At 41.8% G+C, this 14,026-nt stretch overlaps 1 protein-coding gene across 1 annotated transcript; it reads left to right on the top strand.

Moving 5' to 3' along the window:
- Positions 1-7,180: 7,180 nt before the first annotated feature.
- Positions 7,181-13,729, top strand: elp6 (elongator acetyltransferase complex subunit 6). The gene is made up of 7 exons (XM_020930873.2): positions 7,181-7,443; positions 7,621-7,699; positions 7,937-8,007; positions 9,503-9,627; positions 9,802-10,018; positions 10,757-10,906; positions 12,181-13,729. Exons 1-7 carry the CDS (start codon positions 7,390-7,392, stop codon positions 12,304-12,306), a joined length of 822 nt encoding a protein of 273 aa, XP_020786532.1. The 5' UTR covers positions 7,181-7,389; the 3' UTR covers positions 12,307-13,729.
- The last annotated feature ends 297 nt before the right edge of the window (positions 13,730-14,026 follow it).

Raw genomic sequence — 14,026 nt, 5'->3', positions numbered from 1 at the left:
GGAGTGAAAAGCGCTTTCCCCGGGAAGAACCAAATGCGCGGAGGACGGACGCTAACCAACTAAACTGGACTCATGCTTCTGTCCGGATGCTTTGCACCACCTCGGAACCAGCCGCGGTTCTTGAGCGCGGAGGACCAGAGCAGACCGCACAGACCTGTAGTCTACAGCGCATTCTCACTTTCCCCGCACGGAACCAGCGCGCAGACGGCGGAACGTACCCGCTCAGACCCAGTCATTGCGCACTGGTCTTGCTCGCCACCGTTTGGAACCAGCAGATGGAGGACAGAGCCTCTGGACCATCTGACCAACGGGCTTATAGGACAACAGAAGACCAAGGACCAGACTCCAGCCCTGTCCTGAGGAGCTGCGCGCTACTGTGTGCGCTGTTGGCTGCTGCTGTTACCAGAACTCTGGGCTGATGCTGTGAGTTTGAACAAAGTTCTACATGTGGCTGTTTTATGAGTTCATGGTGATAATCTGAGATGAGGACGACCCGTGGTATTAACAGGAACATCTGTGTTGGTAACTGGAGGGATATCGCTGTTCTACCATGGTGGAGAAGCGCTTTTCACACAGATATGTGATATATTTATTAACTTGTGTTATACATTATACTTTATTTATTTTTATCAGGGAATGAACAATGTTTTATTTTGAAAAATTACCGGATTCTTTCAACTACATCGTCTTACTCACGCTTCTCGTATGTCAAACATGGATGGAAGACGCTTGTTTTTTGCCTTGTACTTTTTGCTAACATGTCGCCAAGCCTCTGGAATAGATCACTGCAGTTTTGTCGTGCTTGCATATTGATGGGACAACTGTGTTTGCCGCTGAGTGCACGTGGATTTCGGCGACGGAAATGTGGAGCTTGGTCATCAGGTTGCCAGCAAATTACGCACCGAGTGTTGAGCAGGTAAACAGACTGTCAGTGTCTTTTTATTTCTTCTCTTCAATAAAGGTCCTATACTTATGAACAGGGGAATTCTGTCAGCGCCTCCTCTGCGCTCTGATACTGTGGTTGTGGGAGCTTAAAGTGCACAGGTGTACCACCACCACGTGTGGTTTGTTTTGGTTCTTCGGTGACGCCGTATGTGCACGTGTACTCTATTAACAGATCCACTTAGACTCGTTGCTTCACAACTGCTGTAAATTGAGTTTTGGGATGTAAACTGCGTTAATAATCTGTTATTGTGAATCTGCATGGGTACCGATTGCAGCTTCATCTGTCAGTGCGGCCCGCGGTAGGGGGGTGGGATTGTGCGTACATCTACCGTGGGCCGCACTGACATTATTCTTTGGAATTAAGGGCCACAAAAAAATCCTTCCGAGGGCCGCAGTTGGCCCCCGAGCCGCGAGTCTGAGACCACTGATCTAGATCATATTTAAAGTGTGTGGATATTAGATCCATACACTGTCTGCGCCACACGTGACTGTATAGAACGCGCCAAGACGCCAGCGTGCTTACGTCAGTGCGCACGTGCGTGCTGTTGTTCTTTTGGTTGCTACGTGCATCTTTCAAACATTGCAATCTTTGCAAACTTTGCTCGAGACGAGAAAGTGCGCTCTTAAACCTGCTCTCAATATTTCTTCGGACACCAGCCTCATCTTTGGGATATTTCTTCACAAACAGCTTGTGACCGTCCCCTGACTCGGACTCCAGGACTCTCGGGAGGTAAAAGCACAGGTTTGTGATATATTTGACTCGGTCCAAATGTCAGTAACGCGCCTTAACCTGGACTGAAATGGCGCCTTTTTCCTTTTTCTTCATACAAATTCACTCAAATCACCGCGATATAAGCTGCAGTAACACGCCGGAGGGACACCCGCGTAGGTTTAGTCCTGTTTTAGTCTCGTTTTATTCCCGGTTCAGTCCTGTTTTAGTCCTGGTTTAGTCCTGATTCAGTCATGTTTTAGTCCTGTTTTAGTCCCGGTTTAGTCCTGGTTCAGGCTTGGTTTAGTCCCAGTTCAGTCCTGGTTTAGTCCTGGTTCAGTCCTGGTTTAGTCCCAGTTTAGTCCTGTTTAGTCCCGGTTTAGTCCTGTTTTAGTCCTGGTACAGCTCTGGTTTAGTCCCAGTGCAGTCCTGGTTTAGTCCCAGTTTAATCCTGTTTAGTCCTGTTTTAGTCCTGTTTTAGTTCTGGTTTTGTCCTGTTTTAGTCCTGGTTCAGGCTTGGTTTAGTCCCAGTTTAGTCCTGTTTAGTCCTGGTTTAGTCCTGGTTCAGTCCTGTTTTAGTCCTGGTACAGCTCTGGTTTAGTCCTGCCTAAGTCCTAGTTCAGTCCTGGTTTAGTCCTGGTTCAGTCCTGGTTTAGTCCTGTTTTAGTCCTGGTACAGCTCTGGTTTAGTCCTGCCTAAGTCCTGGTTTAGTCCTGTTTAGTCCTGGTTCAGTCCTGGTTTAGTCCATATATGGTACAAAAGTTGGGCATCATGGCAGAGTTATTTTGGTGAGAGTAAGTGAAAAGTACTGCAGTAGTCGTGGAGTGTCTTACAGTTTAAATGCAGTAATACTGTAATGTAACGAATAAATAACACATTACAGTTTTGAAGTAACTTGTCCAACAGTTTTTTTACCTCTGAAAATTCCTAAAAGTAGCATCATTTATAATACAGTGAGATTCCTCACCATAGACAAAATCAGATTTAAACTGTTTGGCAGAAATAAATAAAAGTTTGCATTTGGTGTTATTTCACAAACCCCCATCACGGAGAAAGAAGATAGAAAGATTCAAGTAGTAACTCTAATGAACAGAGATAAACAAAAGATAACGTGCTGTCTGTTTTTTTCATTCAGAGATATGCATTTTTTCTATTGGAGTCAAATCGAAAAATGTTTTAATAAGACTTTAAATCAGTCAATAACAACAGTCATATGTTCATAAGTAGAACCTGAGAACATGAAACACCAAACCAGACGTCCTCTTCTGTGGAACCCACGTTAATAGTCACTTTTTTGATTCAAGGAGACGGCTCAGAACCACTGATGAATCCTCTTTCTATCTTTAAGTGGTGCGTCCTGTTAGTTCTGGTGTCTGACACAAATGTTTCTTCCCACAGGTCTGTGTGAGCCAAGACCCAGGACTGCTCCTGGCCCCCGGGCCTTCAGGCCCCCAGACCTCCAGACCTCCAGACCTCCACATCTCCAGACCTCCAGACCTCCAGACCTCCACATCTCCAGCACAGGACATCACATCTCACTCTAACTCACAAACAGACACTAACACACTAACACACATTAACATACACTAACACACCCACAAACTCACACAAACACACACTAACAGCAGCACACTCACACAAACACACAAAGATTCACACACAAACACACTCACAAAAGCACAGAAACAAACACACACCTTAAACACACAAATACACACAAACACAGAATAAATATAAAAAAATGCCTCAACAGATGTTTCCCCCTGCAGCTTTTATTCTTCCGCCCGCAGCAGCTCCGGTGTTCCCTCCCGCAGCAGCTTCAGCGTGGTGCCCCAACGATGTGGTCATGTCCTCGGTGGATGACGACATCTCTCTGCCTTCAGCTTCAGTGTGGTACCCGAATGATGTCGTGATGTCCAGCCCTGACGATGTCGTGTCTGCTCCTGCTTGTGAGGGTTCGCCGCGTGCCGTTACTCGCCTGCCTCCGACGGACTGCTCCTGCCTGCCTCGCCCCGCCGCCGCTCCTGCCTCGCCCCGCCCGCCGCTCCTGCTCGCCCCCGCCCGCCGCTCCTGCCTCGCCCGCCCGCCGCTCCTGCCTCGCCCCCGCCCGCCGCTCCTGCTGTGCCCGGCTCTGCTCCTCCTAGGTTCCCCCGTGCCCGTCTGCGTCTAAGGTACAGCCCTGCTGCTCCTGCTCCTGCTGCGCCCCTGCCTGCTTGCTCCTCTTGCTCCTCTTGCTCCTCTTGCTTCCTCTTGCTCCTCTTGCTTGCTTCTTTGCTCTCTTGCTCCTCTTGCTTTTCTTGCTTCATCTTGCAGATCTTTCTTTTCTTGGCTTTTGTCTTTTCTGAAGCACTAGTCCTTCCTTCTCCCTCTACTTTCTCTCTATCTCTCACTTCTCCTTTTCTCTCTCTCCTGCTTCTCTTTCTCCCTCCCTCTTCTCTCTCCCCCTCACTCTCTCTTTTGCTCTCTTTCTCTTATCTCGCTCTTTCTTTCTCTCTCCCTCCCTCTCCCTAACTCTCTCTCTCTATCTCTCTCTCTCTCTCTCTCTCTCTCTCACTCTCCTTAATCCTCTCTCTATCTCCCTCCCTCTCTCTCACTCTTTCTCTCTCTCCCACTCTCTCTAACCTCTCTCTCTCTCTCCTCTCTTCTCTCTCTCTCCCTCTCTCTCTCTCTCCCTCTCTCTAAACCTCTCTCTCCCTCTCTCTCTCCCTTTCCCACTCTCTCTCTCCTCTCTCTCCTCTCCCTCTCTCCTCTCTCTCCCTCTCTCTCTCTCTCCTCTCTCTCTCTCTCTCTCTCTCTCTCTCCCTCTCTCTCTCTCTCTCCTCTCTCTCTCTCTCTCTCTCTCTCTCCTCTCTCTCTCCCCTCTCTCTCTCTCTCCCTCTCTCTCTCTCTCTCTCTCTCTCTCTCTCTCTCTCTCTCTCTCTCTCTCTCTCTCTCTCTCTCTCTCTCTCCCTCTCTTTCTCTCTCCCTCTCTCTCTCTTCTCTCTCCTCTCTCTCCCTCTCTCTCTCTCTCTCTCTCCTCTCTCCTCTCTCTCCCTCTCTTTCTCTCTCCTCTCTCTCTCTCTCCCTCTCTCTCTCTCTCTCTCTCCTCTCTCTCTCTCTCTCTCTCTCTCTCTCTCTCTCTCTCTCTCTCCTCTCTCTCTCTCTCTCTCTCTCTCACTCTCTAACCCTCTGTCTCTCTCTCTCTGTCTCTCACACTTTCTTTCTTTCTTTCTTTCTTTCTTTTTCCTCCCGTCGTGTCCTGTCCTGTCGTCTCCTTTTTCCTCCCCTCCTTGAGTCGTCACCTTACCGTGGTGGAGGGGTTTCGGAGCCTGAATGATCCCAGGAGCCGTGCTGCTGGGGGACGGCTCAGACCAAGAACGACTCTTCTCTCCCTCTCACCTTTCTGCTTTTGCTCCCTCTCTCTTCTCTCTCTCTCTCCCTCTCTATATCTGTCTCTTCTCTCTCTCCCTCTTTCTCTTGATTCAATACTAGGGGGATATTCCATCAGAGTCGCTCCTCCTCCTCTCCTGGACGTGTGGATCTTCAGTTCCGTTACGTGTAAAAATGAACGTGTAACAGAACTTTTCTCATGTACCGAACAAGAAAGGACAAAATCCAGGTGGACGTGTTTGCAGTTTGACAGAGAGAGAGACGAGGGGATGAAGAGAGAGACGAGGGGATGAAGAGAGAGACGAGGGGATGAAGAGAGAGACGAGGGGATGAAGAGAGAGACGAGGGGATGAAGAGAGAGACGAGGGGATGAAGAGAGAGAGACCTCTGTTGAAGACCTCTGCCACAAATCAAATCTTCAACTGGACTTGCTCATTTTCATTCTTTATTCATTTAGACCAGGTCTAAACCAGGTCTAAAACAGGTCTAAATCAGGTCTAAACCAGGTCTAAAACAGGACTAAATTAGGTCTAAAACAGGTCTAAACCAGGTCTAAACCAGGACTAAATCAGGTCTAAACCAGGTCTAAACCAGGTCTAAATCAGGTCTAAAACAGGTCTAAAACAGGACTAAATCTGGTCTAAACCAAGATTAAATCAGGTCTAAACCAGGACTAAACCAAGATTAAATCAGGTCTGAACCAGGACTAAAACATGTCTAAACCAGGTCTAAGCAAGGACTATACCAGGTCTAAACCAAGACCTAAACCCTAAACTCTTATATTGTGTTCGGGTCAAAAACTGACCCGTTTTCAAGTTTAGGTATGTAAAAACTACCATTTGCTTTTTTGTACTGGAACGAGGCTTCATCTAATCCTCAGACACAACTATTTTAACGCAACAAAATCATTTTCATCATTTTAGTAAATTCTAAAGGTCTCAAAAAAAAAAAAGTGACATTTGTGGTGTTACGGGTCAAAAATGACCCGGCAAAGAATAGTGGCTGTTGTATGCATCACTTACAAGCTGTGGACTGCTCTGTGGATCAGATGTGGCTCAGTGTGCCCCACAACACACACACACACCCACACACACACACACTTCTGAATGTACGAACAATAGACTGTCAAATCAACGAAAATACAAGCTCAAAACATTTCAACAAAATGTACTTGTTAACACTGAAACACACAGTAGTCCTACATTAGTTATAGGGCTGTAGATTCAAATTAATTAGAGAAAATAAATAAAATGGCTAAATTGTGCATTTTAAAACAAAGTGCTTCATTTCAGGGGAAAAAATAGCAGCTTGATTTTCCCTTTTTCTTGAGCTTTCACATCTCAACTTAACAGTCTCAATCCATTTTTCAACAGATTTCTCAAATCCTCTTTCCTCTGTCTGTGTTCAGAGTCGTCTTGAATGCTCACATTTGATTGGCTACGGAGCGTCACCATTAGTTTGTTTGTTCCTTGGTCCATTAATACAGAGCTGTGAAGTTTAGAGTCTAGTGTATTCTGATTCCTGACCTAGTCACTGGAGAGAAATGAAATTGAGTGAAGGCACTAGGTGGCACCTGTTCACCCGGTCTGCAAATGTTCCTGTAAAAATGAATTTATGTTGTGTGTTACATAAATATAGTTTAAAAACATATTCTGTTAATGAAGTTCAGAAATGGTCTTGATTTGGGGAAGATTGTCTATTGGATGGGAAAATGCTGCAGGAAATACAAAAATGGAGTTGTCAGTGCTTTAATTCATCAATAAAAAATCCACCACAAGAGGACGCTGCGGGGCTTTACACGTACGCCACTCCAAAGATCCTCTATTGTACAGAGGTCGCTTTCTATTACCACAATTAATCCACTTTTGGTCAATGTAATAATAATTTATTATTATTATTATTTATTTATTTATTTTTACTAGTGTTGTCAGAATAAAGTCTCTGCACTGTTTATTTGTCATGTTCTTTTTCTTTAAAAAAAAAAAACATTCTGCATTCATTAAAAAGAATTAATTTAACAGAATACATAAATTAATTCACATGACTTTATTTTGAATATATCTTCAACGTAGTATAAAAAAAATTATATTCATAAATAAATCAATATAAATACACATCAGAGTAACTCATCGGATCTTTGTTCCATACACACACGCACGCACACACGCACGCAGAGAGCGCACATGGCTTTTTCACACAAGTTACCCGATTCACAGTTCGCCTTGAAACTATCCTTTTTCTTCACAGATACTGCAGATATATGGACGTAATAGACCTAAACTGCATATATATTCAACATTACTCGTATTATATTTTTCCGATCGCTGCTGATGTCCATATAGTTAGCTCACTTCTTGTAGCTAGCCATGTTTGCAGAGCTCAACAGCATCCTGAACTCTTCCCCGGAGAAGTTCTCGCAGGTAAACCTCAACTTTTTAAGAAATCATTGTAATCTAAAGGACACGTACGCACAGGTTTGTAAGAATGATGAATAACAGCTGTCAGATGTTTAAAAGGCGTGCGTGTTTGTAGCAGTAGCTGTTAGCATTAGCATTGGTTCTGTTCATAAATATGAGCTGGTCCAAACTGTTCCACAGGAAGAGTTCATCATCATCTCCGAGAGAAGATGTGACGCCTCGTTTCTCATCCATCACTTTCTCTCATTTTATCTTCGAGGTAAGTTATGTACAATTACGAATGAAATAAATTAATACTTTATTTGACATGAACTAAACTTATCCTTATTTTCATTGTCATAATTTCTAACCAAACCAAAATAAAAACACTTAAATTCACGAATGCTTATGCTGTTATTATGGGGGTTGCAACTAAAAAAGTTTCAGAACCACTGTTAATTCTAAAGATCATATTATATATTTTAAATATTGTTTTGTGTCTGTCTGTCTCTTCTAGCTCGCTGTAAAGTTTGTTTTTTGGGCCTGGTACAGTCCTTTAGTCATTACAATGCAGTCAGCCAACGATTGGTAAGTAGATTCACATATTTCATCTTCTTAAAGCTGACCTATTATGCAAAATCAACTTTTCAAAGCTTTTATCAAATCGGATCAAATCAAACTTTATTTATAAAGCACTTTTCATACAAAAATGTAACACAAAGTGCTTTACGGTGATTAAAAACAATCCCACATTTCCGTCTGACCACCCACTTATCCAACCCCCACAGCTGCCTGACCCCACAGAACCAAACAACCCAGACACACACGCACACTAACATGGTAAAATACATAAAACTACCTATAGTAAAATGTGAGGCTGAATACAGGCAAACCAGTTGAGAAAGCACCATCAGAGGAGCCGTCTACACCAGGAGCAGAGAGACGTCCACCACCACCAGGAACCACCACAGGGCCCAGGGGAGAGATGAAGCCCAAGCACCAGCCCTCCACCAGGAGCCCACGGGACAGACCAGGCAGCCACAGCCGACCTCTGCTCTGGATGCAGAGGGCTCCTAAAAATATGCCTAAAATAAATAAATATAATAAAATGTGTAAAATAGAAACAGATAAAAAAAAAGATTTTAATCAAAAGCTAAGCTAAAAAGGTGGGTCTTGAGCCTGCTCTTAAAAACATGAACGTTTGGCCCTGAGCTCCTCCGGCAGGCAGTTCTGAAAAGACGCCTCTCCGTGACTTTGGAAATGACCAGGAGCTGCTGCCAGAGGAGCACAGGGTCCGCCAGGGTTTGTAGGGTAAAAACAGTTCTGAAAGATAAGAAGGCCCAAGACCATTAAGACATTTAAAAAACAGTAAAAGAACTTTAAAATCGATCCTGAAACTCACAGGGAGCCAATGCAGTGATTCTAAAACGGTGTAATGTGGTCCTGCCCTCTGGTCCTCGTCAGGACACGTGCTGCTGAATTTTGTAATAATTCAAACCTGAAATACTCTTTTTGAGAAGACCAAAAACTAACTATAGCCATGTTATAGTTGTTATCCCTTATCTTAAAAGGTATAGGTATACACACATCACTGGTGCAAGGCTACTACAGTGAACAGAGAAAGTGAGACGAGCCTGCACACTATTATTATTATTACTCCCAGTGGATCACAGAGAGAACCGTGACTTGAGGAAGATCCACTGATTGAAACATTATCATTCATTAATTGCAGTTTGGAAGTAAGTGTGCAGGCTTTGTCTCACTTTCTGTAGTTGTTTTCTCTTCTAATTTACCCTCTGAAATTGTATCCGGAACATAGGCTGTATGATTTCAAGTGAATTGTGCATGTTTGAGTAATCTTTATTTTCTGATCCAACCCCTGTTTTTGCCGCCAGCGATACACACCCACTGCTCTGTAATTACTTCATTCTACAATTTTATACAGTGATATGTGTCAGCTTTGGCAGCTTCATATAGTCTGGTTCAAATAAAAACAAAAAATCTTCATAGAAGGGTCTGACAAGGGTATGGCTCTTTGTTATCATCATGTTTATGCACCATGTGATGTTGGTTTTTGCTGCAGGGTGTAAGTCTGGTCCAAGCGAAGGAGAAAGGACAGCTGGTGTTCCTGGAGGGTCTACAGGAGTCTTTGTCACATCTGATTCCACAAGAAGGACAAACGGGGAACGAGGCACTTAACTTTCTCAGGTTAGAGTTAGCTTCATTGGACTTTGTTTCAGATGATTACACCTAAGATTTGTCTAATTGTTGAATGAAACAAAACACAACTCCAGGTCTGTTTGGGATGAGGAAACAACATTATAACAGAGATCAGAAAATGGCATCATATGGGCCCTTTAATCAGATATTTCTTTTTAACAGGGATCCCACAAAGGGCCTTCGGGATCTGTTCCAGTTTGTGCGTTCCAGTTGCAGTGATCCCTCGGGTGCTCCTGACAGCGGTGGGCCGTCAGAGGAGTGGGGCCCCCCGGTGCTGCTGGTGGATGACCTCAACCTCCTGCTCAGTCTGGGTGTGAGTGTGGGGGCCGTCCTGGACTTCAGCCACTACTGCAGAGCCACAGTCTGCTCCAGGCTACAGGTACCTCACATCTGTACGTCACTGCACTCATACTTTGCAGTGACATTGCTCTGGAGGTGTTCTACGTGTACCTCTATTGGCGGAATGGTTATCAGTTACCATGGTGACACAGTGCACACGTTAGCAAACAGAAAAAAAGTTTTAAGATCATCTGAAAACACAAAATGAAATGTAACAGCACGTTTTCAGGAGCCTGTGATCAGTAGGAAGGTTTATTGGCCTATTTCAGTGTTTGATTTTCAACAAAAAGGTACAAAGGCTGTTGTAGTTCTAACTTCTAAGTCTAAGATTGTGTTAAAATAAAGATCAGATTAAACTCTAGCTTGAGTAACAGAACTTCTAACAGAGCAATGCTTTCAGTTAGCACACACTCACACTCCCAGGGAATGTTGATGAAATTAGCTGCAAAGTATCAATATGCAGTTTAAAATGCATTTTTTAATAGGTTGTGTGGTACCAATTACCAACTGCTTAACTAAATATCCTGATTTATGCAATACCTAATGATTTGCTGCAGTGTTGGGGTTTAGGTAGTGAGGATTCAGATCAGACTTATCTCTCCTTCCTCTCCTTTTTTTGTTAAAAGGGCCTATATTATGGTGTTTACTGATCTATTATAATGTTTCCTCATCAAAAACATGTCTGGGGTGGTGTTTTCTTTCATTGACACGTTTGACACACAAACTTGTACTTTTAAATCATCAATAATCAATCAACACTGCTGTTTCTCCACTAAAGGGAAACGTGGTGATGTTACTCCATTGTGATGAAGAGGAAGATGATGATGAAGGTGCAGAACAGCTCCTGAGAGGCCTAACTCACCAGTGCTCGCTCGCCCTTCATGTACAGGGTCTCCCCACCGGCTACTGCAGGGACATACACGGACAGGTAAAGAGGGGAAACACTTTTTATATGCAAGCAATGGTAGAAAAAAATAGTGAAAATTAAAGATTTTTTGAACTACTAGTACTAGTTACCTACTGACAGTGGTAGTAATGTTTGTCCAGTGATCCGAAGGTTGGTGGTTTGATTCCTGCTCTCGACGTAAACATCATTGGTTGAGCGGTCAAATCCACTGACCCACAGGTTGGCTGGTGTGACTCCAACTCCCACAGGTGTATGCTGCTGTTGTGTCATTGGGCAAAACACTTACCCTACGTGGCCCCAGTGTCTGTGTACTCTGGTGTATGAATGTGTGTGTATGTGTGAGTGGTTCCTTGTTGTAAAGCACTTTGAGCCTTGGAGGTAGAAAGCGCTGTATAAAAACGTGACCATTTACCATTTATGCAATTTTAGTAGCATTTTAGTAGGGGTGTGCAAAAATATCGGAATATTGTATCGTTTAATGTGATGATACGGTATCGATATCGTGGGCTGCTGTATCAATATATCACCAAGAGTATTTTTCGGTGTGTTTTAGTAAATTATTTTGTTACAGTGCTACAGTTTTGTTGCTTGTGGACTGAAAGGAAACTCATTTATGCGACACATTTGACATTTTGACTCTGTTTTGAGGATAAAAATGTTTGTGTTTCATATGAACTTTGCACAAGGAGTGGTTTAAGTCTCATATGAGAAATTATTGGCTCAGATGAATGATAACGTGGACATTTTTGTAAAATCTTGGGCACCTGTTTTTGATTGAAATGCCTGTGACAGGTTTGATTACTCAATTGACTAAAACATTTGAAATTGGTACACTGGGAAAACAAGTCTTTGTTTTTTGCACTTTGTGGATGTGGCATCGATGTGGCCTTTTTATTTAGAATTGAAATTAATTGTATTTGTAACGGGTTAAACTGAGTGGAAATTAGAGAGTTACGGAGGCTTGTCACATGCACTTTGACAGTTTTATTTTATTGTTTATTTTTGCTCTGGAGTGCCCTTGCATATGCATATGTACAGATAAATTTGTTGTTTTACTCCTTCGGCCCAAAGTAATGTGTAATTTCATTACGTTATATGGTAAAAAATTAAAAATAAAATTAAAACTTGAATAATAAAAAAAAAAAGTATTTTTTCTAGCTCTTTTTATTTGTATACTTTTGTTGTACTGTACTTTGCTACTTAGACTTTGCTGATAATAAAGTTCATTTGGGTACATAATTTTAATAAGAAGAGGAAAAACTAAATGATCCTGACATTTTCCTGTGCTGTTGCAGATGGAGGTGAGCTGGAGACGGCGTCAGGCTGATGGGCAGAACTCAATCAACAAACTCTTTCAGTTCAAGGTCCACGACAAAGGAGCCTCATTCTTCGCCCCAGGAACATCCAGTGCAGTTCTATAGCAACAACAGAACACAACATAACACAACAATAGTATAAGACCACGTGAAATACAAGGCACAGTTAAAGTGTGTATGACTGGGTTTTATGATTCTCTAATTTTGACTTAATTTGGTGACATAATAACAGTTGTAAATATAAATTATAGTTTTACACCCAGTGTTGGGGAGTAACAGATTACATGTACCGGAGTTAAGTAATCAGAGTACAAATTATGAGTAACTGTATTCAGTCACAGTTACTGTTTCAGTATACTTGGTTGAAATAAATGAATTACATTGCCTTATGTTCCTGTTTTCACATTTGGGGCTATATCCCTTTTTTTTTTTTTATTTTATTTAGGTAATTCCACTCATTGCTGGAAACCCAAACAGAACGCGGCAATAAGAGCGACGTAAACATCTTGTTAACGGTATCAGTCACACAATGGACGAGGCGTTGATAATTATCAGATTCTGCCTCATTTTGAGTAAAAAACATCCAATATTACTGATTTTTACTGGGCTGGTGCCTTTATGTTTATAGTGAAAGTGATTTTCTTTCTAAAACAATATGACTCTTTAACAGTAGGTGGACATAATTTAAGGTGATCTCATAAACAAAGCATTTCTCTATCAATAATATTTTTAATCTGGTTAAGGAAAGACTGGACTTTTTATTGTCTTTAAGCAGACAAAACATTATATGTTACGATTTCCTAGTCTTTGCTTCTCTACAGTAAACAAAAGTCTGTTCATGGAGACTTGGGCTCAACAGACAATTTGAAGAGAACAAACAAGAAATTTCAGAATGTGGTTGTTGCATTCATGTCATTTTAAAAAACATGACAATATCAAGTAATCCAAAGTATTCAGATTACATTACTCACTTTAAGAAATTTAATGGATTACATTACTAATTACATTTTGGGGTATGTAATCTGTAGGGGAATACATTTTAAAAGTCACCTTCCCAACACTGTTTACACCAATCAAGAAACAAATTACAAAAAAAAGTTGAAAAATATGTTGGAAATTACAGGAAGTAGGATTGGGAGTAGCAGTTCCATATTGATGATACTATGCTGGGAGAATTCTGTCTAAAAAGTTTGTCACAACAAGAAACACATTGAACAATATAAAGGGATTTTCTTGTATTTTTATTTGTCAAATAAACGTTTCTCTGTACATTAGAAGAGTTTTGCTTGGTAACAGGTATGATGTCATGATTTCCAACCAGGAAGTACAATTTTAAACATGCATATTGACCAAACTGGGAAAAAATAGTAACATTTCTTACATCTTAAATATAATGGTCTTAACTGTGTTTTGGTCAAATTAGTTATCCAAGCTATCATAGGCACTTTCAAATATATAAAAACGTGTAAATGTATGGCTCAGTCCTTATAATATTGCCTTTTTACAAAATAAATGTCATTTTCTTACATGTATGTTTTTATCTTTTTAAATCAATTAGTGCTCAAGATAAGTTTAGTATTTGGTTCAGTTCTTCTATTGATAGTGAAATCTTACACAAATTTGTAACAGTAGGCTACTTCTACAGGTAATCTGCCTGAATGTGCTCTTTTGTTATGTCACTGACGTAACAGTTTAAAGATGTGGTAAAAGAACAAAACAAAGCTCATTTTTGCATAGAAATGAAATTCCAAAATCTCAAACACTAGTGAAACGTGTATTTTAAACACCCACACTGCCAAAAAATAAATAAAATTAAATAAATAAA

This window comes from Boleophthalmus pectinirostris, unplaced genomic scaffold, assembly GCF_026225935.1.
Source record: "Boleophthalmus pectinirostris isolate CB_2022bp ecotype Guang Dong unplaced genomic scaffold, ASM2622593v1 HiC_scaffold_6, whole genome shotgun sequence".
Classification (NCBI taxonomy): Eukaryota; Metazoa; Chordata; class Actinopteri; order Gobiiformes; family Gobiidae; genus Boleophthalmus; species Boleophthalmus pectinirostris.
Note: the sequence above shows the minus strand (reverse complement) of the source record. Positions and strands in the feature narration are given on the sequence as shown.